The following is a 24,507-nucleotide window of genomic DNA, read 5'->3' as shown; positions in this document are numbered from 1 at the left end:
ATTTTCATACCTCTGCTTAGGAGTATGGTCTCTCTCTCTCTCTCATATAAACATTAACATAGTACCTGGATACTAATCAGTCTCGATTTTAATAATCTGTTAAGAATGCTTTTCCCTTATTTACCTTTTTTCCATCTGGAAATAAGAAGTTAATATCAGTGGTTTCACTTTTAGAGACAACAGAGAAACAAGAAGATAAGGACAACTCTGCCTTGAAGGTTTAGGGACTTGAAAGAAAAGAACAAGTATATTAGGAGTACAGATATTTACACTTGTTGAGGAGCAAAGAACACCTCTTTCCAGCTACCTGACACAGTAGTACTAGAAAAGATTAAAAGGATTGAATCAAGTGTTTGGTTCAAGGGTTTTTGTGAGGAATTCTGGATCCAATAAAATACCCTTCCTTTCAAATTGAGGAAAACCCATATTACTATTTCATTGCACTAACAAGGCTAACTACCTTTCTCTAGGGTCAGTATGCAAGGATATGCAGAGGTGAGTATAAAGAGAAATTAAACTGATGTAATTTACACCTTTCTCCCATCCCCTTGGTCCATGTGTTACATGAACTTAAGATTCCCAATAAACTCTTTGAGAAGAATTAGCCCAGACTTCCCAACAGTTACCAAAGTCCAACTCATATAGATATACAACCAATGTAGCTCTTCTATACATTACTTAATTTTCTGGGACTAGCTTTGTGAAGGAATTTCAAGTTTTTCTTTTCTGGTACTTTCGTTGAGCAACCAGAAAGAGAGAACAGCTACCCATAGGAAGCCTAACAAAGAGCAAGTTATTTTCTTTAACTTATACCTTTCCCTGGCTCTGCAATATGTGGGAAAAGGGGCCTTGTGTTTCTTTTTGCTCCTACCTAAGTGGGTGAAAGAATATTTATGGATGTCAAACCCTCTCCTTAGATATCACTTCTGAATTTGAGCCAAAGTATAAAAGAAGTCTGTCTTTGTTTTGTCTATGTTACGGGCCCTCCTGTATACTTCTAATCAATTAATAAGCATCCTACTCAAATCTTATTGCCAGACTGCATACTATTAAACATAGCACAAAGCTGATGTTCTAATTAAAAAATAAAGGAAACAAAGCAGAGTATAAACAATATATTTTGACCAAACAGAATATGCAACCTTGGTTTGAATAGTTTGTTAGGCTGCTGAAGTAAAATCTTTCCACAAAATAACAGCATAGAATCTGTAAAAATATATTCATGCCAGACTTTCAAACACCATGTAAGATTTGGAATGACTTCAAATTCATTAAAAGCTCCAAGCCTCACTAAATTGACAACGTATCCAGTTTTTACAGCTTACAGCTTGAAAAGTGCTTATGCATAAAACTAGAATTGAACAGCTTCAATCACAAATTATTTTAAAGTAAGTAAACATACTGAAGTGAGACAACGTGAGCACACAGACTTCAACCTAATTATATAAGATTAAAAAAAATTCAAGTAAACAGAGCCAAACTGAGATTTTAAAAAAATAAAACAAAGAAACAACCCCTTCTCCCAAGGAAAATGGAGCTAAAACATCCTCACTACAGTATTAGATATGTTGAAACATCTTATGATATTAGCATAGATTTACAAACATGCGTATTAAGGTTACAAATTTAGAAGTTTAAAAGTAAGTGCCAAAATCACTGAAAAAAATACATTATTTTGATGGTCCTAAAGTTTTCGAGAACTGAATTTTCAGTCTTCAATGCTGGTGGCTTAGGGCTTAGAACAAAGTCCATTCAAATGGATGAAAGTACTCTCATTGTCTACAGTGTACATGACATCAAGCTCAGGCACAGGAGATTGACAGCTCACATTTGTAAGCTTCACTAGGGATGCAACTGTTCATTTTGCATAGCCAAGTACTAAATACAGCATACAGGTGCATATGAGCATGCAGATGTAGCATCTGCACACCCAGTGAGTCAGCCCATGTAAAAACATCACATCTACATTGTAAAAATATATGTGCTTGTATTTGAAAAGCTGTCAGTCCTTCATTTACATGCTAGAGGTTTTTGTGTAACCCCCTGCAATGTTTTCTAATTCCACCCTTGCTGAATGCTGAGGTTTTTCTGATATCCCATATTCTGTACATTATTATCAGTCAGTTTTCTGCATGGGAAATTCAAGCCTAGGAAGGTCTTTGAATAGATGAAAGAAAAAAATATTTCCAAAAGCTTTATCTCTTTCTGAATTGCTGTGCTTGAATCTACATAGATGCTTTACTGATAGCACCAGGGTACAGTGGCAGTTTTCCAGAAAAGTATGCACCTAATACATTATTGCTTACATACAATATAGCAGCATCATAGTTCAGAGTTAGTGATGAGACCAAGCCACCACATTTGGATCCAGCTTTCAATGCAGACTTCCCCAAATTTGGGGTATTGAGATCTGGTGTTTTGGTTCAAATCCATTAACTCTATGAGACTCAAAACATCCTTATAGCTATGATTTGGTCCAAACGAATTGAAACTAGCATTAAATTGCATTATAATCAGCCTTTTCTCCCAAAAGAACATCTTAAATGCTTAAAGAATTTTACCTGTTAGATTTTATATTTTTGGCAAGAGTCTGTAGCACAGTTGTGGGAGGAGAGGCTTGAGTAGAGCCAGAACGTCATCTCTTGAGTTTGACCAATGTCTAAATTATACCACAGGAGAAGAAACAGACTCGGATTGCTATCACATTGATTTTCTTGTTTATGTATGAAGACGGCAAGGAAAAAGTAATAATTGTTCCATCTTGATTCTGTAAGAACTTCCTGGGTTCGGTTTTAATTATTCCTTATAATAATCTAGGTTAAAGTTAGCTATTTGTATTACTAAACAGTAGAAAGATTTAAGACAGATTCTTATCTCAACCTTAAAATGTCCCCTTTTTTATAACTTTTCTTGGCAGGGTAGGGGAGGAAATGAAGACATTATTTTTGTTGACCCAATGATAAATCCTTAGGAAATTTCAATTAATATTCATAGAGAGACAGCATATTTACTCCCTGTCAAGTAGAGGTTACATGTCCTTGAAAACTCTCTCCTTGAAGGAGAAATTATACTGAGATGAAACCCTTTTGCTTAAAATAGAAGCAAATATAAGTGTTTTTAATGGATGATTAAAAGTATTTTTCCCACTATAATTCAACTGCAGGAACTTACCAACAACAGTGACATAGTAGACTGCAATGAAAAAAATGCCAATCTCTAGCTGTTTCAGATGATGGCTTGAATATATAGATCGTAGCTGGGTGGTGCTCATCCATATTTAGTGCTGGGCACTTTGAAAATCCAGCATATTAATTCTTTTAAGAATTCATTCATGCTTCCTATTTAGAAACTGAATTTAAAAAATACTCATATGGTAAAATAATGGATGCGGTCTTTCTTACACTGGTTGTCTAAGAAAGGCATGCTCAGCAAATTCTGCTTTCATCTTTAAAGTGGCTGAATTACTTGCTCCAAAGAAATGAACAGTTATCTCATGCTTAATCTCCCCAGCTGCTTGGCTAGTTAGCAGGTCTTCTATATCCAGTGGAGACATCCTAGATGGCTTCTACTTAAACTGAGGCTTTAGTATTCAGTAAATCAGATGTTCTTTGCGTTACACTAGTATGAGTACCTATATTTATCTACTGCACTGTTGCCCACCATATGCATTCAAAAACCATATATCAGGACTCAAGAGACTAGTTTAAAAATAATGAAAGTAGGATTTTTTTGTTCGGGGGTAGAGTGTTTTGTCATTTTATTAGCTTCCTAAAAGGCTTTTGAGCTTGGTCACATTTTCATTTTTTTTTTTCCTCTGCAGCCTTAAGAGATGATAACTTACCTCCTTTTTTGGAAAAGAAAAATGAAAGCTGAGCTTCTCAACCAAATATAAGTCTCCAGGAGTTGAGGCTTGAGGAATATCATCAAGTAAACTTGCAACAGTTAGTGACGATATACTTCCATGACAAACCTTGCTTCATTTTTATCGATATAGCTTTAAATAAAAGGCATTTAAACATGGAGGAGAAAATGTTTCAGCTCATCCGGCAGGAGAAGTCCAGTTATTTTATGATGTTGTTTGTATCCAAAGCAGCTCCTAATGCACAGGCGGCATAACTGCATCAAAGACAAGGGCCCTGGGAAAAGATGCCACAAGACAAGTTATGCAAGTGATTGATCCCAGATCTGTTGTCGCAGAACTGAAACGATGGCTGTGCATCAAGGTCAGCTTTTATGTAGTACATTCTATGCCAGTTCTACTTAAGGACAACATTTCCAAGCTCTCCTATCACTCAGGCCCCTAGAAGCTCTCAACCCTAGCAATTATTCCACCCTGGTTGGCAGAAGGTGGTAGGAACAAGTAGTTAATCAAAATAAGGGATGTAATTACTCAGCTACACAAATCTATTTATAAAATATATGGATATAAAACTGTATAGTCATTTATAGCTGTCCAAAATGGGTATCATACCACCAAACCAGAATTCTCCCCTCACTCACACTAGTGGTAACAATTTAAGTCACCATGTACATTTAAATGATCATGCAAGACGTAAGGGTGGAAAACTCAGTCCCAGAATATACAGACACAAAATGCTGTCTTTGAATCAGCCAGTCAGTCCCAATCATTATGCACCCATGATTAATAGTTTCATTATTTTCCTATAAGCTGTATAACAAATGTTAAGAATTTTATGTTGTCTAAAAATAAGAGATGATTAATGTTTCCTTCAAAATCCTTTCCCACTGAGTGAGATTCAAGTTTGCAGTCCACTGCTTTCTCCAGAAGTATTTCCTAACTGTACAGCAGTGATAAACACAAAGCAAGAGAAACACTATATAATCCCTTATTTAAACCTTCAAGATTAAATGGCCCCGTGCTGATAAAACAAGTCCTGTTAAGGAATCAATGTGGTTTATTTAAGTATAATAGCATAACATGCTCACTGGAGGGCTTATCCTTCTCATTAAGGATATAACATATTGAACTACAATTACAATTTTAATATTTAATCACGCAGTGTGTTATTCGTATAGCTATCTGATAAAGCACAGCAGTAAGGAGAACTCCACAAAAGTTACAAGAGTAGATAAGGAACACAGACAAGCAGGGGAAGATAGAAAGTACCAATGTGGGACGGGTACAAGCAGTATAAGAGTACAGCAGCTTTATGAGAGGTGTTTTAGAGAGCAAAGGCGAATCAGAGATAATGTGGCCAGCTCAAAAAAAAGTCTTGGTTAAGATTTTAGAAATGAAAGTGTAAGATAAAAGAATTTGTGGTAACCAAAGAATTTCTCGCTGGATTGTTAGTAACTGTGGGTAAGCAAGAGGAAAGTACCAATGGAAACAGCTGGTGCTAAAAAGACTGTGCACTAGACTAGCAGCTTCAAAAGCAGCTGTTTTCTGAGTCCTTCCCACACACTAACCACCACTTTCCCAACAGTTCTTCACAGCTGGCTGGGCTCCCTTTCGGACTAGGGCCTTGTCAGCCGGCAGACAAGTGCCTCAAAAAAGCACTAAAGAAACTGATCGATACACAGGGCTCGGAAATCTACTCTCTTCTATTTTATGTAGCCCTTTATGCCTATGCAAGAGAAATGCAAGACTTCCCAAGTCAGAACAGCAGCATTTTGAATTACTCTGCACAAGCTTTACAAACTACAAAAAGTGCAAAGTGGAGGATCCAGCTTACACATTAGGGCTTACTTCTGGTCCTACTTGAACTGATGGAACTGCAGTTGACGGAAACAAAGCTGGCCCATCGCACTATAAAGTGGTCTTTGTGTTATTACCTTAAACGTGTTATCTTGCCTTTCAAGTGCTTAAAAGTTCATAAAAATCCCAAAGCAGAAAGCTTTTACCCAACAAAAGAAAAAAAGAAACAGAAAAGTTTACTTTAAAAAAATCAATCCCATTGCCTAGAGAATTGGATGAAGGAGCTCATTCTTTTAAGCCTGTGATTCAGTTTTGTTTCTTTATTTAGTTCTCTCCAGACCACATACAAGGCTGTTTTTATCACACATGGCCACTAGCTGCTGCAGTAAAATACTGAATTAGGGACTGTGGGTTGAAACCTTGGTCAATTAGCTTAGGGTAGCAAAATCCCCTAGCTAGACCTTGCTCTTCCAATGAATTGGTAGCTGAAGCCTTCCAAAATGTGTCTAGTAAAGGGAAAGACAACAGAAGGAAAGCCAAGTCTGATTCACCAGGTGCATCTATTGGAATAAAAGAAGCAACACAGGGTTGGAGAAATTAGTATAGCTCACCTGCTGCCATTGCTGGAAACCATGATGCTTGTTGAATGAATCTGAGTTAAGCCAGAAGGAAGTAATGCTGCAGGAATGGAACTTCAGAGTTAAACAAGAGAATGGCATTAGCATGGCTTCAGCTGTATGAACCAACAATTTAAAAATCAGCTGCCAGCAAACCTGAAACTTACTCAGGTAAGGGATTTTGAAGATTTGGAAAATACTCCTCAGCAGCAAAATGCTCTTCAGTTTTTTAATTACTGACTTCAATCACACATAAATCAGAAATTCACTTAAAAGTATTAATTACCGTCTATCCCATGCAACATTTCATGTGGCTCTGAAGCATGTGTGAGATAATAAACTATCTCAGATAAACAGGACAAATGCAGCATGAGTCAGAAGCATAATGTAGAGAGGATTTGAGCTCTCTAACATTATAGCTTTGTGTACAACAGATTACATAGGAAATAGAAATGGTTGCTGCATACAGTACCATGTGATTATTAACATTATGTATTAGATGCACACAGTCTGATTTCTTATTGCATCACTCCAGTTTTACATTGATATAACTACTGACCTCGGTACTCACACCAGCATAGAACTAGATTATTGTTGTCATGGATCATGTTAACAACATCTTGTTTAATATAATGAATGTTCAGGTTAAAAAAGAGGGACTCGAATGTTCCCCGAAGCCTAGCAGCCTGGCTTATATAGCTAAGAGCACACAAAGGGGTGATGTGAGGAGCATCACATATGGCTGCCTTTGATTTCCCAGACTGAACAAACAAGACCCCATTTGCAGGTGGGTCAAAGTAGAGAAAGCCTTTGGCATGAGTCTGGAGAAGAATTCACACTTACTCCTCTGGACTCCAGCAAGGTACCTTACCTATTCTTTTACTATATTCCTTCTGAAAGTCCAGGTTGCAATACTAAATATAGTTTCCTAACTCAATGAGAAAACCTAAAACGATATATTACAATAATAATTAACTGTATCAGCTAGAGAAAATTTTCCAATCTGTCCAGTAAATGGTAAATAACTTTTCCCTCAGAATTCATGAGGGTAATTTTTACCCTGTAAAAAAAATAATGGGGGCAGGGGAGGGTGTTGTAACCATTGTGATTTACAGATAGATAGTAGCTGCTTTAAAAAAAGTAGAAATAAGATTTGGTCCTACTGATTGGATAGGTTGATTATGTAGTACATAAGTAGGACCTTAGAAGGTAGGACTTAGCACATATACTTGTTGCACCATCTCTTGAGATGCATGTTAGAGCCTCCTACAAAAAAAGCAACATAAAGATTCATTTTAAAGACACATTGTTATATTTCTTACAGTTTGGGTCCAAAAAATAAAAACAAAAGTCAAGGAATAGAAAGTATGTATTGCAGTCCCCTTAACCTTTTTTTTTAATTGCACGTATTAAAACTTTACCAACTAGATTGACACACAGGTCTCCAGGGCAGTTTTTGGTCTCATATCATACAGATAACATTCTTTGAAGGTAATGAGTGCAGTTCTGCTCTCTAATAGCCAGACCCAATTCCTTTATTGATTATTTTTGATGATCATCTCAAATTTGTTAACATGTTCTTTCTTTGATTTTTAAGTGTTCTCCTGTCTAATTAATGTCTTCTCCTAAGCTCATGCTTGTATGTACCTTATGGCAAGCTCCAGAAATCTGCCAGTTGCTGCTGCTGTAGATGCTTTGAACAAGTTCTGGAGGTCACAGGAGCCTGGGATCCCAATAAAGTATTATTGCAATACTCACAGATTATGTATATTGTGTCCATGTAATTAGGGCAGAACTGAGCCATTATTGTCTGTTTTGCTTCATGATACAGAACACAGTCACTTGGAGAGTTGCTAACAGTGCCAGATAATAAAATAACACACCGTTTTTCAAAAGCTAACACAGGCCTCTCTTTTTAATTTTGAACAAAAAAAATGTTAAAGAGCACCTTCTTTCTGCACAAATACTTGTGTTAAGGGACTGTTTGGTGGAACCAGCTCCACTGGCTTTTTGCCTTCTGCATTCCTCGCCCGAACATCTGCTCCAAAATCAATCAGCAAGTTCACCAGCTCAGCACTGGCATTCCTGGCAGCTGCGTGGAGAGGGGAGTCCGTGCCTTTGCCATGATTTGCACTTGCTCCTGAGAAGTAAGATGCAACATAGAATAAGACCATGTTAGTACATTTCCACTTAGCCACCTCCTATTTCTCTGACTGACATGTGGTAAGGAAGATGCCCAAGCTACCTACATAGAGACAAATTTCAAAATTTGGTAGCAGGCTATGGCTTTAACCCACTGTCAATATTGACAGTAAGGACAGCCCGGGAATCAGTGAAAACCCCCAGAGTGATTTGCTCAAATTCAGAAAGATATTTAAATACCAACAACCATTCAGGATATGGAGCATTGTATTTGAGGTAGACAAGCTGCCTCTAGGACTGCAGACACACACATCTGCTGTACCTTTTTACAGGTAACAGTTCAGCCTGCTGGGTGCTGTAGAGTGGACCTAGGTTGCTACCCAAGTCCCAGCTCTCAGTCCCTATGCCTCACCTTTCTCACCTCCAATGGAATCGATACCATTGATCATGGTACTCCATTCTGCCAGTATTTGCATGATGTGTACACACAGGTCAAGGCCACAGTTCAGCAAGGTCCTTAGGCATGTGCCTGACTTAGTAAAGCACTGGAACAGGTTACCCAGTGCGATATGGAATCTCCAATCTTGGAGGTTTTTAACACCTGTCTAGACAAAGCCTTGGCTGGGATGATCTAGTTGGGGCTGGTCCTGCTTTGAGCAGGGGGTTGGACTAGATGACCTCCTGAGATCCCTTCCAACCCTAATTTTCTATGATCCTAATTGATTCTATGATCCTAACTTTATGTACATCTAAGGGGACAAATCTTATTTAACATTTATGTGTCTGATTGCTACTTATACACCCAAATGTAGTGGTGTAAGTGATATTTTTAGCACTTGCACAGATTTCAGAACCTAGTTCCACCTGCTCTGCTACATTTGCCTTTCTACAGATACTGAGAAGGCTTCCTGCATGCCCACGTAGGCATGTTACCGTGTATAGTTGCACAAAAATGTGGTTGGAAAAAAACCCTACAACTATTTGATAAAGGAGGATGAGGGTCCTCCCATATGTTAGCCCAATAATCTATGAAGCGGGGGATCCAGACACTGGGAACTCTTCACCCCGAGGGGGTTTGAACATGCAGCAAGACCCCTTAACTATCAGGCCAGTCATAAATTAGGCTTTACCTAGAGCACCTTCCTCTTAAAGCTGGCCCACAAGGCTGCCAAGAGGGGAAGATATGTAAATCCAGAAAAGAGTAAACCTGAGGGACTATGGCTCAGTAAGATGGACACAATCCAAGAAGAAAGCAGCCCTGGGTTCTGGCATTTGTCTCCCCTGCCAGTAATAAAAAAGCTATGCCACATCTGTCTATCAATTTTATCCAATGACTATTAAATGCAAGACATACAAAAGCCATTGGATTCTCTGTGCTAAGAGTAACTGGTAAAATGAAATACAGGATCATTGTATTAATTTCACTGGGAGGAGGTGTGACTTAATCCTTTGGTAAGCTTAGACAATCTCAGGTATTCTTCTGTTGCTCTATACAGCACTGCCATTGTAATCCAAATGTCTCAAAATGCCATTGTACAAGTGTTCCTAAACCTTAAATGAGAAGACGATATAAACAGAATTTACAGAGAATGGAAAAATATAATCATATAATATAATTATATTTTTTGTTTTTACCTGACTCAAGTAACTTCTTGGCACAGTTTACCTGCTGGTTCTCACAGGCAATATAAAGCGGAGTGCCCAGATGGTCAATGTTGTGGTCTATATTTACTCCACGAGATGCAAGGGATTCAATACAGTCAGCATGACCTTAAAACAGTATAAAGGTTGAATAAGTACAAGAAAGTAAATTGTGAACGCTCCAAATATTGTGGTTCAGATACTCAGTTAGCCAAGACTGGCTTGAATCCTTTGATTTGGCAAGGGACGCTAGATTCACATTTCTGCTATTGTCTTCTATCACTCCAATATTTTGATAATTCCAAAATATTTTTAGCCAGTGAGTTTTGTTGGGAGGAAGGAGTGTGGCAGCAGGCAGCACAATTTACACAGAAGCTGACTGTTACCAGAAGATTACCATCCAAGTAGCAATCTTTGCTAACTATGCTTTCCTGTCTCTAAAATTCTCTTTGGCCCCATTCCCTTTCCAGGAGATTGGGAGGTTTTCCTGAAATTCCTTATCTGTCTCTCTCTCTAGTCCTGTCAGGGGAACAACCAGCACAGGGACTATTACCTTTTGGTGACAAGGAGCTTACACTTATGTTTAGAACCCACTTGTTTCTGTAGGATTTTCTCCCTTAGAATATGTATAACATCTGCAAAGGAAGGCGTTTTTTTGTTGCATAGAAAAAGACTGGAAAACAGGAATAGCCAAGCCACCCATTAATAGAAGACAGAAGTCCCTTGTAAGACAGTTCAGTTGTTTACCAGGGTCTGTTACTCCATACATAAATTGCAATATGTATTTGCACTCCTTGGGTACATCTACACAAGACATTTGCTGCAGATTTGCCTAATTAGCTAAACAGTAAAGTCTCAGCCTCTTCATGTGTGACCCTATTAGGCCACCATAAACTAATAAACACCACTGTAGGTTAGTACTTGTCAACCCAAGTACCATCCTACGGCAGTGTTATTTAGTGTGCCACAATGCACATGTAAATGCTGGCGGGGCTGGCTGGGGCACAAGGATGCTTCAGTGTGGGGGATGCCTGCCAGCTAGCCCTGCACTGGAGCACCCTCATGCCCCAGCCAGCCCCTCCACAGCACATTGAGACAGGCTGGAGCACCCCGGGCTGGCAGGCTGAACCCCTGGACCTCTGGTAGCTGGGGCTGCTCCAACCCATCTCAACATGCTGAGGTCCCAGGCACACGTGTAAATGCAGTGCCCAGATGCAATAAACTCTGGTGTGGACTGTGCCGGAGCTTATTCAATTGCATTAAAGCATGTGTAGGTACACTCCTTGGGCCCTTATGTTAGTAGGAGGTATTGCCACGTAATGTGAGTTCAGTACCTATCCTCGATATTTGGCAGCTGACATATGTTCACCGTCACATAAGGACAAAATCACATCAGGCCTGTTTACCTATAAGGCCCAAATTGAATTAAAAATATGAGGTCTCACGTCATGAAGCATTTGCTATGAAACAAAAATGGTTGTGAATATTTGTATTGATTTTTACTGTATTCAGAAAATTCAGAAACTGGTTCTTCACAGAATTCTCCTTAGGCTTGCCAAGTTCCTTTATTTAGGAGAAGGGGAATTCAAGTTCAGTCCACTATCAATACTAAAACTCAATTTATTAAAATACTTATTAGGAGATGTAAATAGTAATGTCAGGCTATTAAATAAGAAGGCAGCAACAACAGAGGTGGCAAGATGCTTCCTTCACGATGAACAGTGACATTTCTGGGATGAAGGAAAGTGTTACCAGATAAGGAAACACTTGCACCCTTTCTTCATCCAAATCAGGCTGTTCAGGCTTCAGGAGCAGTGTTTGATTTAGGACCTTCAACTGCAGTCCCTGCTGGTGTGAAGTCTTGAAATCTGGATTGTGTAGTACACAAAGGTAAAAGATACCACCTCTCAAAGGAGCTTCAGGAGCTGAGTAGAGGCAGGGGCTCTAAGTGGCTGCCATAGCTAAAGACTCGTTTTTTAGGAACCGAGATACTAGAACTGAGGATAACTATCATAGTACTAGCCCAGATAAACTTATATTTTACACAAATTAAATACATGGAATGATTTTTTCTTTATCCGGTCCCAACAACAAGGTATTATTAACAAAAAGTTACCCCTCTTAGCAGCTTCATGGATGGGTGATGCCACATCACAGGCTGCATGCGGGCTGGCTCCATGCTTCAATAAAAGGTCTAGGCATGCCACACTGCCACTGATACAAGCGTTGAACAAGGGGGTGTGCCAATCGACAGTGACTCCATTCACCTGAAAGAGAAATAGCAAGTGGTTCTTTCAAAAATGTTAAGGATCAGGGAATATCTAGGGCTGGATGAAACTTTTCCATCAAAACTATTTTTCAACAGAAATTGGGTTTCCAATTAAGTTAATATTGTTGCCAGAAATTGTCCATCCTGCCAGAAATTTCTAACCTATCTTGAAATCTCCAACTTCTCTTGAAAAACAAATCCCTCACGAACCACCACCACCAACCTTTTTTCTGAAAATCAGAAGAAAAATCGATTCAGTAATCCTATCAAGGGTCCTGAAAGGGTTTTCTGGAGAGCAACATGTCTCATTCTTCAGGTTCCCATGCTAAGCTACAACTCCCCATCTCACAGAATGCACTGTAGTCATGAACGCCCTTGATGCCTCATGCTCATTCACCAAGGACACAGATTGTAGTACTTAGCTCATGAAGGAAAATGACTGATTTCATTCTGGTCATTTTGTTTTCATGTTGTCTCCATTTTCTCCATCTTTTATCTTTTTCTTATCTTCTTAAAGCCTGATTCTGCAAAACTTAATATTTTGCATGTGAACTGATCCACTGACATCAGTAGGCTTAGGAATTTCTATAAAACTATGCAAGTGCCCAAATTTTTGCATGTTTGTAAGCTTTTTGATGGAGAAACTTTCCCCTCTTATATATGTCTAGAATAATATACCATGATAACTATAATAATATTGACAAAAGTCGTTCACAACTGTACTTTTCAGTACTTTACTATGAAGGGCTTTTTTTATGTCCAGTGCTTATAGTTAAGCTAAGAACACCATATAAACTACCATTTTAAAATGCTTTATCATACTGCATTAGAAATTCAATTTTGTTGTAGTTTGGGCAGAAATCCACCTCAGCACACATGGTCCAGTAGGCTAGGGTGGTTAAGGCACTCAGTTTTCTGTAGCCAATTGCACACAGGGGAAAAATAGGCCATCACATTCCGGCATCCTCAACTCCACAGTGAGAATGATCATTTGCAAATAAGTTAATAGGGTGATGTCCTTCAGTGCGAGAGAGAGAGCAACTCAGACTCATACTCATGCAGATTTTTCATGTCAGGAGCATGAAATATCTCTGTTCTTAAGTAACAATAGTCCTTTTACTTTGTAACCAATTCTTTACATGCTTCCCTCTCAGTGACATGCAGATTTCTCAGAATACACTTAGAAATTTAAAAGCCTAGGGTTTCTTCCCATCGTCTCTTAGACCAGCTTTTGTTGCACAGGAAGCTGAGTTTCGCTGATGTTGTTCTCAATATCTGCCTTGCACTTACTTGAGCCCCATGTTTTAATAGGACACTGGCACAAGCAGCATGGCCCCCTAGGCAGGCCTCATGGAGTGGAGATGCACGATCTGCGGTAATGAGGTTAACACTGCTCCCCTGGTTAAATAAAAATTGTAATTAAAGGAAATGATACCAATCACTGCAGTATTTCATCAACATTTCCTGCAAATATGAGTCCAAGGGGGGTATGAAGAAAGTAACAATGTTATTTATGTGAGACAGAAGGATTGTTGTGGGTAATATGTTTTATTGGACCAACTGCACGGTTGGGATAGCTTTAGACAAACAAGCTTTTAAGTACACGGTACTTGTTCTTCAGAATGTGCTCTTAAATGTCTGTCTTTTTAAAATGCTTCCAATCATACAGTTATTCCAATAGAAGATATCACCCATAAAAATCCCTACCTCTTACACACTTCCTGGACCATCACAGCTACAACATCGCTCTAACAATAGGACAACATGCAGGATATTGAAATTTGCCTTTTATTTACTTATTAGATTTACAGCTACCCTTTCCAACAAAGGCTCAGGGAAGCTTACTCTAAGAGACAAAATAACTTATAAAAAGCAAGCAGAATGGTAAAATAAAATATAAAACAAACTGCCTAAACAATATTCCAGCGTATCCTTGCTTGTTAAAGGCCTGCCCAAATAGAAAGGCTTTACAACACTTCTGGAAGATACCCAGGCTTGCACGCTGCTGGGCCTCGAGATGCAGGGGAATTCTAAAGCTGAAGAATGACTCCCCAGAACAACCTCCCATGTGTTTTCACCAGGCAAACTTGGAGTAATGATCATATTTTCAGGAGGTTGCTCTCAGGGATCATGATGAAGCATAAAGAAGAAGGCGTTGCCTTAGGTGCATGGCGCCTCGTTTGGTTCGTGTAACCTCTGCATGTTGCAGACTTTCCTCCCCCTTCTGGCCCTGCCTGGCACTAATGAACTATGGAAACTTTTTTCAAGAAAAATAGCGTCCACTAAGACCACATGTGAGTCATACTCTGGCACTGCATCTTTATGAAAGGGCATGTAAAGGGCTGCGAAATCCCAAGTGAAGTGAGGCATGCTTTCTGCCTAAGTTCCATCTGTTGTTTTTCACTAAAAGGCAAACTTCTACCAATAAGAGCATTTCCTTTTTTTAAAAAAGAGGTTATACTGGTTTTATTTTATATGTAGTGAAACACGGCTCACTAATACCTCAAGATTTAAAGAGAGAGGAATAAGGAAAATATATTTTAAACAAATTATTTGAACAGTCTTGGCTCCCAGCCTTTATGTAGTCAGCTCTGCATTATGACACCTTCCTTCAAGATTCAGGATGATATATTCTCACACAAAAGGGAACTTTTTAAATTTTTGGGGTTACTGTATTTGAAAATTCACCCAGAAAAAGTCTGGAATTTTCTCAATTTTTTCCCAAGGAGCTTTAGGGAAACAAAGGCAAGTCTGGATGGAAAAGTGGCACAGACATCACAAATATTTTGTTTAGTTTTACCAGAAATTCTTCCATAAAACCATCTCTGAAATGCTGTAAATTTAAGCTTTGGGAGTGTCCGTAATCTTTCTCAAGCCAACTTCTCCACAAGAGAGAAAGATAAATCTAATCTAGAAAATAGAAAGAGGATTTTGAACCATCAGGGAAGTATGATTCTGGACTCTGAAAGGAGTCATAGGGAAAATGAAACCCATTTAGCCTTAAGATAGATGTACTGATGATATTATGTGACATGACTGTTTGGGAGAGCCAGGAACTGGATTCTATGGCCTAAGAGGACCCTCCTAGTCCTAGGCTATATCTTATCTATGCCCTTATCCTGCAAACACTTACACACAAGCTGAACTTTAAACATATGAATAGTCTCAGAGCCTGGTAATGAGGCTGCATATGCCAAAGTTAAGCGCAAACATAGTTGCTTGAAGGATTGGGGTCTGAATGTATATGATCTGTTTTAAGACATGAGCTATCCATAATAATAAAGCTTATGTTACACACAGGGTTCACTGCTAGTACAAAGCACTTTTCGAACCTCAGCTATCCTGCAACATGAAGCAGAGCCTGCATTCAATGGGAACACTGAGCAGAACAAGCAGAATACTTCACTGAATAGCGAAGCGCTACCTGATTGATGAGTTTCTTCAGAGCAAGGAGACGCCCATGGATAGAGGCATCATGTAAAGGAGACCATTCTGAAACAAAATCTGCGTAAAGAAAAAGTCAAGAAAAAGTTTGAGTTTCATGGAGTCTTTCACTGACATAATTTATTAAATTAAGTTGGTGATTGCTTTCTTCTCCTGTGATCCTTAAGTATTTTCTGAGCTCCATTTTTAATATGTTGGTCATGACACTCCTTCCCCTGCAACAGCAGTGGTTCTGGCCAAAGCATTTTATTTCCTAAATTGCCAACCTTTCTCTGTGCCAGCCATTGAAAGGGAAGGTAGAGATAGAAGAGATTCTATAGAAAACAATTCATTTAGATGAGCTCTAAACAGCTAAGTTACTTTTAGAGGACAACAAGAGTATTTAGCCTGTCATTTGCTTTAGATAGTTTCCAGAACCAAACTCATTACACCTCTACCAGCTAGTAACAAGAAAAAGATGTTTTGAAAAGGCTACAGCTGATAAATCACCTATTGATAGCCAGAGATGGGCTAGAATCAACAACACTTCATTGTGGATGGTGCCAAAGTTGTAGGAGGTAATTGTGTTACTTGTTGGCTTTGTAACTCAGGTTGAGGTGGTGGCTATTCTAGCAACAGGGACGCAGTTAAGCAACAGCTGGGTGCTCAGAACTGTGTAAACCACAAAATGAGGTACAACACACAAGAAGAGATGCCAAGAAAGCATCTGTGTCAATATGTTGTTTTCTTACTTTAACATTTAATGGGAGGGTGAACGTGCTTTGGACTAGCATTAGAGGCCCTTGTAGGAAAAGAGAGTTTGAAGGAAAAAAATGTGTCTTCTGCAAAAGGTGTGAACTGCCAAATTTCTCTCTGGCTTGCTCTGCTGGAGCTATATATCATGGGCTCATAGAGAGGGGTAACTAACTAGTACTGGGGGCACCTTAATTCTGCACCTTCCCTTTTCCAGCTCCAGCAGTGGGAAGGGAACAGCGTTGTCAATGGTGTGCAGTGCAGGAGGAGAGGCCAGAGGATTGTTGCTACTGGAGGTCATGTCACTTACTTCATACATGGTGAGTGGCCAAAAAACCATCAGTTTTCAGCAACACATGCCACTGCAGATTCTCTGCCCTACCTGCTGCTGGGGCTGCTACAGGAAAGGTGCAGCGTGTAGGGAAGGTGGGGAGGGGGAGGGTAAGGATCCATTCTGTTGTCCTCCTGCCCTTCAGCAGCACATGGGACTCGTGTCCTGCTCATCCACCCATTTTTTATACTAGTGGATTATTAAATGCTTCCTAAACCATTAGAGCCCAGACCTTCACAGGGATCTACACATGCATACTGAAATAAATGGGATTCCATGCAGGTGATGTATTTACCAGGGAGCTTGTATGCTGCACAACTGTAATGGAGGGTGGAACAGAAGTTAAAATGTCATTCAAGGACATGAGGAGTCATCTCTAGTATTGCTACTACAATAAGTATCCTATGTCTAAGGCAAACAGGTCCTTGACTCCTTATGGTCTTATCTGAAAGACATATTTACGTAACTGAAGTTAGCTTAACCAGGTAGGAAGTATAAAGGGCAGTATAAAAGATGTTTTAGGACAGGCTAAGATTTTAGCCATCAGTTCCAGAGACTCAAGGTGTTTATAAACTGATATTTAGATGGATGAGGCACACCACTTGCACTGAGTATAAATATACAGACATTCAGACTCCTGTATTTACCCAAATCCAAGATGACTCTCAATTTAAGACAACCCCCCAAAATTAGATTCTAGACATGGAAAATTTATAAATTTTTTTTAATTTTCCATGTCTAGAATCTAATTATTGAAGAGTGTGGCAGTAAGGAGGCAGGCCACAGGGGTGGTAGGCGTGGGGGGTGGTATGGAAGACAGTGGGGGAAGTAGTAAAAGGCAGATGGTGGGAGATATAGTACAGGGTCAGGCAGAGGGGGGAATGCAGTGGAAGAGTCAATCAGCCCAGGCCCCTTGCCACCCCACACCTTGTCCCTGCTGTCTGCCCCCCACCCCCATGCTTCCATGCTATGGCACCTGCCCCACCTGCAAGGGGGCAGTTTCTGCTCCCCCTGGGCACTTGTCCCCTTCCTACTTGCTTCCCCATGTTTGCACCCACTGGCACCTACCTCCTAATGTCCTAATGCCCCACCCCCAAAACCTCTCCCCCTCTCCGCTGCCACTTACCCTCTGACTACAGTCTGTACTCAAATCTAAGACAAGGGGCTTTTCCCCCCATGTTAAATGGGGGGAAAAACTTGGTCCTGAACTTGAGTAAATACAGTATTTAGAGGGGAAAATGTTATCTAGTAATTTTGTCAGCATGGATCTGATAGGATATGAAATATTCAATTATACTGGAAAAAAATATTGTATCAAAATCAGATGCGTGAGTTGGCAAGGTTTATGGAGCTTGAACTGTTGCGGGGGTGTTTTTGAGAGCGAAAGAGAGCAATAAGGACTTGCTTTGTATTTACCAAGCAAAAGAGCAATTAGATACATTTTATAAGACATGTCTGCCATTTCTAGTCTGTGTTGATCACCACAAAGAGCTGAGAAAATAGTTGCATTTCTGCTTAATCACCCTGGTTGCTATATTGCTTATTTATTTAAATATATTAGATTTGCCTCTCTTAATGATACAAACCTAACACAAAAGAGATAATGGTGCAGAGCCACCTGAAAGCACTGACTACAATGTCATATATCTTCATTAATGATTTAGACGATGGGATTGAGTGCACACTTAGCAAATATACAGAGGCCACTAAGTCGGGTGGAGTTGCAGATGCCCTGGAAGGCAAGACTAGGAATGGGAATGACCTGGATAGACTGGAAAATTGGTTTGTAATCAATCAGATGAGATTCAATAAGGACAAATGCAATGACCTGCGCTTGGGATGAAATAATTGCTTCCACATATATAAACTGGGGAATGACTGGCCAGGCTGCAGTACTGCAGATCAGGACCTAGGGGTTACAGTAGACCATAAGCTGAATACGAGCCAACAGTTTGGTCTTGTTGCAAAAATAAAAACAATTAAAAATGTCCAACAATATATTAGGGTGTGTTTGATAACTGCAGCAGGTACATGAGGTCAGTAAATATTGGTTCTTGTACACTTAGAGGGGGAAAATAAACTATTTTAAAGAAAGAAGGTTGTGGATTTCTCACAAAGAGTATTCTGCTAGCCACACTCCTGTGGCCAGAAACATATTTTGGGGGGACTCGGGGAGAGAACGGGGCAGGCAGCAAGGAGAGCTCTCAGGGAGCTCAGCCATAGGTTTCTGCCTGAGCCAACACTCCTATACCAACATTGTCAGCAGTAACAGCTGCCTTCACCCTGTGGAGAACACCACCAGATAAGACTTTTGTCTCCTTCCCTTCCCTTCACCACTCCATCCTCTCCCAACTCCAAACTCCAATGGTCAACATACCCTGCCCCGGATGCAGAAGGAGCTCATGACACTTTGCTGATTGCACCCACCATAGTATCTCTAGTATCTCACAGTTTTTAGGCAGCTAGGACTCGAAATGGATAACAGTTCTTTTATACCATATGACATATAATGAAAGATATTGAATTAAAAAAAGACTGAATGTACACACAGGGATTTTAAAGGTACATGTATCAAGTAAATCATGAATTGTAATACTACAAGGGGTGGTATTATCTGAGAAATCTTCAGCATGGTCCATTTTTAAAGGTTTTGCCAGCATAGCTATGCCAATTGATGATGTAATTTTTATTTTATTTGTTTATTTATTTTTGCTGACAGATATGCCAACAAAAGACCTAGTATAGATGCAGTTCCAAAACCAAAAAAGCCTTTACGCTCAGATAGCTTACTTGGCTACATTGACTAAGTGATTTCTTTGCTATAAAATGTGTACATTAAGGGAACATCCCCATGAGCACACATGTGAGGTCTGTTATGCTTCAAAGCAGTTTGAGGCACTGCAAACCACACATGTGCACCCATTTGTTGCGCTGCCAGTTAGCATCATGGTAATTTTTTTGACACAGGGAGATTCATAGAAGTTAGCACAGGATCACAGATCACAAGATCATCAGGTCCAGCCCACCTGCTCTTAGGCAGGAAAGAAAAGACTGCTAGTGTCACACAACCTCATTAAGGTGCGCATCCAGTCGTCTTTTGAAGATCTCCAGGGTAGGTGGTTGTACCACTTCTGGGGGAGTCTGTTCCAGACTCTGGACAGACAAACCATAAAGAAGCTTTTCCTTCTGTCCAATCTGAAGTGATCTTCCAGCAGTTTATGGCCATTATTTCTTGTCTTCCCCTGGGGTGCCTTGCTGAACAGATGCTCTCCCAACCCCTTATGTTCTCTTCTTATATACTTTTAGGCTACCATCAAGTCCCCCCTAAGTCTTCTTGTCTCCAGGATGAACAGTCCCATGCCCTTCAGCCTCTCCTTGTACGGCCTGTCCTCCAGACCTCTAATAATTCGTGTGGCCCTCTTTTGAGCTCTTTCAAGACTCTCCACATCCTTCTTGAAGTGTGACACACAGCATTGGATGCAGTACTCCAGCTGAGGCCTCACCAGTGCAGAGTAAAGCAGGAGGATGACATCCTTAGTTTTTCTTGAGATGCATTGGTTGATGCATGCCAGTGTCTTGTTCGTTCTGCCGGCTTATAGCATCACATTGGTTGCTCATATCCCAGTGTCAAAAACCCCAGTGTTGAAAAAATCAATGTGGTGCATGTACCAGCAGCATGCACCACCAGAAAGGGTGCCTGGCCAGCCAGAACCATGCTCTGGCTGCTGGCAAGGCTCCGAGTGGCTGGATTGCTGCTGCTGCTGCCCTGGGAGGCCCGTAGGACTCCAGGTAAGGCTCCTAGGGCTAGCTTAGATGCTGGCCCCAGCCTCTCCTACTCTGTTGGAGACAACTTGCCATACATCAACCCTGCATGGAGGGGCATGCGCTGTAGCAAAAAGCAGTGGCACAAATTTGTGATGCTGCTGTTTTTGCGGTGGCAACCACCTGCCCCTGCATGTGGGAACACACCATAGGAGGCTTTTCTAATATAGCTATAACCAGCCAATCTCATCAGTTTTAAGCACAGTCAGGGAATTATGGTTTTGTTTTTTTCTGAACTATCAAAGGGGACAAATCCGATGCATGTTTTTAAAGCATTTTACTTCATCCCAGCCCCTGAAACCTCTGGACAATTGTGGCAAGTAGATTAAAAGAAGTAATAGTGACACCAACCTGAAAATAACAGCCTAAATAGGCCTCTTGGGGCCTAGTTTGTTATGCAGATAAAGTAATTCAAAACAATTCAAGAGGGCAGTTAAGGCCCTGTAACTCTCTGGTGACAGTGGTTCAGCAGTACTTTTCCAGAGAGATTGTTAGACCACGGGAATGTCAATGGAGGAGTCCTGCTGGAACGGAAACAATGTTCTCCCCACCTAAACAGCTCAAACCTGGTTTGAGGCCAGGGTAAAAGCTTTTACCTGGCATGCATGTAGGCAGAAAAGTGTGAGCTAGCTACTGAAAGTGGCATAAGGCCCTTATCTCAGGGATTCATATCAGAGACAGGCAGACAAATGGGAGGTTTCAAATTTTCACTAAGCTGAACATTTCTTTATCTCTTGTGGTGACTCATCTTAGTAAAGAGGCAAAAGAATAGAAAGAAAGATGAAAACAAAAATTCAAAGCCACAGAAGGATTTATTCCTTCAGGTGTGAGGTCTGTGGGGTCTCATAAAAAACAGTCAGCTGAATCCCAATACATCCCCATTTATTATAATCAGTGCATGGGGCAGGTGGAGAAATGACTGAGATAGTTCTGCCTGGAAAAAAAAAATCTGTTCTGTGGTACTTTTAAATTATCTTTAATTTGATCATTTCTGAAGCACCTGCTTTTTGTTGCAAGAGATATGCTGTGTGTCAAATGTCCAGAAGTAAAAGTCATTAACCTCAAATTGTTACAGAAAAATTAAAACATACAAAGCCAAATTCATACATGGTATAACTCCAGGATAGAATTTGCAATGTGCTGATATCAAGACACACACCAGGAATCACCTGGATATTCATTTTCAAAGGGTACACGTCATAGACGAACAGTTTTGAAATCTATTCCTACTTCTGAAAAAATCTGCATCGCTGCACATTTCGCCCTTTTATTCCAGATGCTAGACACCTGTCATCCATTTTGTCAGAATCCCCTTCCAAACCTTATTTATTTTTGTTCTTAATTCAATGATGTCACTATCTTCCTGTCTCTGACTACACAACATAGGTATATAAAGTAATCGCTACATGATAATTTGCCTTGTCCTCCACTTCATATTTTAATAACACTTTTTCCCTTAGTAATGAGTTGAAGGTCCCGAGAGAGGTCTCGGGGAAGGAGAGGAATGCAGCAAAACCATGCTCTCTTGATTTATCCGCCCCCACTGTGCTGACCATGAACTGAAAACAGAGCTTCCAAGAGAACAGAAGAGTGAAACATTGCTAATTAAGCTGCATGCAAAATGAAGGCATTTGTCTTTTGACACGGTGTCATATTTTCAGACATTTTGGCCCAGACTGGAAACTTCCTATGAAGAGTAATGAGCAGAATGAGGACACCGGGAACCATTGCTCCCCAGTAATAGCCCAACATTCATAATCTGAGCCCTTTGGGAATCACTCATGACAGCCTTCAGCAGGAAAGAAAAGGAAAAGGAAAAGGAAAAGGAAAAGAAAGAAAAGAAGCCACCACAAAACTTCCAGCTGGCAGTAACATAAGCCAAACATGCCTATATAGTAACTCCTTAGTAACTTATTATTGTAATGGTAATATTTCTGATCCTTTACACAGATTCCTAAGAGCCAAACACTGCTTTTTTATGAAGCGCCTAAAAGCATTAACAGTATTAATCATGTCTAAAAGAAATGCATTTGAAAAGTAACTGCATGTACATGGGGTCTGCATCAGTAGCACAGTATGTAAACCAGACACTAGGAGGACAAACTGCTGTCACTTTGAATATGCACTCTCCATGGCCCTTCCACCCTCACTGGGGGAGTAGATCAGGCCGAGCAATATAACTTACCACTCATCAACGGATTTGATAGAGAAGATGCATGTGGCTGGCCTTCCGCTCCCAGGGATTTGCTGGCATTTCCATGTACTCTCTCATTATCCATTGCACCCTAGGCAGTCTAGTTTCTGTTATTTCTCTTCAAGGTTGGTCATGAGAGTTCAAATTCCATCTTCCCTGATGAAATGCCTAGTTATGGGAGTAATCTATTAAGCAGATTGTTGTGTGTGTCCAAGTCAAGCAGACTGCAGCCGACTGGAACTTGGCTTGGCAGCAGTTCGCACAGAAATTCGAGTACCTGTGCTCGGATTTAACGAAACACCTCCTCATTTACTTGGTGGACAGGCAGAGAACAGACAGACCACACTGCACAAAAGCAAGGGATGTGTCTGATGTCATATCCTTTCAAAAGCCACGCCCAATCAGTAAGTCTGCCTTCTGTTTTTATCAGGCAGGAAATTCTTAGTTTGCCAAAAAAAACAAAACAGAAAGAGCCAGTTCAACTAGTTAAGCAAACTGCCTTCGGGGGGGATTTGTAAAGATAACTTAGAAAGTAAGTAGTGTTTGCTGTTTTCCACTACTCAGATGGAATTGCTTTGAGACAACATGCTTTTCACATATACTATGCCTCTGTGAATATGGTATAGTACATAAAAACCCTGACAGCATCAAAAAATCTCATGACAGCATGCAAAAACAACAGTGGGGAGGGCTCTTTTTACACAGCACGAGTCACTACATACCATGAGAATATTGAAACCACATGTTCGCAGAGCTGTACTTTTCACTAGAAGTGCTTTCTTGTCTCTATAGCATGAAAAGCATGCTCTTCTATAGGCTTATTTATTGGTATTAATTTCAGTTAACTTCACCAAATCATGTTGCACCAACATTTTAAAACTGATTTTTCACCTAAACTAAAAACCATGAACTCCAGGAAAGTAAACACAGACATGTTTTTCGAAAGGACCTCAACCTAGTATAACTTTGTACGCAAACAGATCATTTCTCCATTTGCTATTTGGTCTCAAATTCTGTAATCTACAGGCACAAAGTCCATTTGTTCTTAATGAATATGCAAATGTAACCATTTTTATTCACAGACAAGAACTTCATGAAAAAGTGTCATGCACTCAAACAGGAGTTGCATATTTTACACCTGCCCACCAAGGTGAAATTCTTATCACCTGCCCCAAATCTTCATAGGTTAACTTTATTTCTATCTATAACATATAAAAAAGAACAAGTAATAACTTCTAAGTGTCTTTGCCATGACTGGAAAATACAGTCCCATTCAAAGATAAAACCAGCAGCCGTGCCTCATCCCCACACTAATGGGAAGCACAGAGTAAATTAAACATCACCTGGCAATTCCAGAGCTCCCTCTGACAAGCTGCTTTGTGTGAAGCTGCTGCCCATATAGTGGCCATACAGACTTTTAAGGTCCTCTCCATCTCTAAGATGAATTCTGCCACTGTTCCTGTTCCAGTTTCTCTGCCACACACCCTGATCCTGGCATCCTTATCAGTTATGCCTTCTGGAAATGAGACAACATCTTTCAGCTGCCCTAAAACCCCATAACTAATGCTGCCTCTTCCTGTGCTTTCAGCCCAAGGTATAGCTTAAGTAAGTACACCCTTTCCAAGAGCTTGACCTTATGGCCACTCTGATTTACAGTTT

At 40.1% G+C, this 24,507-nt stretch overlaps 1 protein-coding gene across 3 annotated transcripts; it reads right to left on the bottom strand.

The window, feature by feature from the left end:
• Positions 1-1,100: 1,100 nt before the first annotated feature.
• Positions 1,101-23,218, bottom strand: ASB9 (ankyrin repeat and SOCS box containing 9). 3 transcript variants are annotated; one of them, XM_019495028.2, is made up of 8 exons: positions 22,840-23,217; positions 15,750-15,829; positions 13,616-13,723; positions 12,173-12,323; positions 10,051-10,185; positions 8,222-8,413; positions 6,268-6,348; positions 3,976-4,136 (listed from the first exon to the last, which is right to left on the bottom strand). In XM_019495028.2, the coding sequence occupies exons 1-7, from the start codon at positions 22,931-22,933 to the stop codon at positions 6,314-6,316; spliced, it is 795 nt and encodes a 264-aa protein (XP_019350573.1). In that variant the 5' UTR covers positions 22,934-23,217; the 3' UTR covers positions 3,976-4,136; positions 6,268-6,313. The 3 variants fall into 3 exon arrangements, with proteins under 3 accessions (XP_006261144.1, XP_019350573.1, XP_019350572.1); XM_006261082.4 differs by lacking the exon at positions 6,268-6,348 and having other exon boundaries at positions 1,101-4,136; positions 22,840-23,218; XM_019495027.2 differs by lacking the exon at positions 3,976-4,136 and having other exon boundaries at positions 4,391-7,539; positions 22,840-23,218.
• Positions 23,219-24,507: the final 1,289 nt, after the last annotated feature.

This window comes from Alligator mississippiensis, chromosome 1 (genome assembly GCF_030867095.1).
Source record: "Alligator mississippiensis isolate rAllMis1 chromosome 1, rAllMis1, whole genome shotgun sequence".
Lineage (NCBI taxonomy): Eukaryota > Metazoa > Chordata > Crocodylia > Alligatoridae > Alligator > Alligator mississippiensis.
The sequence above is the reverse complement of the archived record's forward strand: the minus strand, read 5'-3'. Positions and strand labels throughout refer to the sequence as shown.

Coding starts and splice junctions, on each gene's coding strand:
- ASB9 (XM_006261082.4), bottom strand. CDS start 22,933: ATGGATAATGAGAGAGTACATGGAAATGCCAGCAAATCCCTGGGAGCG. Junction 12,324..13,615: donor TATTAAAACATGGGGCTCAA/GTAAGTGCAAGG, acceptor TTTCTCTTTCAG/GTGAATGGAGTCACTGTCGA. Junction 10,186..12,172: donor CCATGAAGCTGCTAAGAGGG/GTAACTTTTTGT, acceptor TACTGTTTTAAG/GTCATGCTGACTGTATTGAA.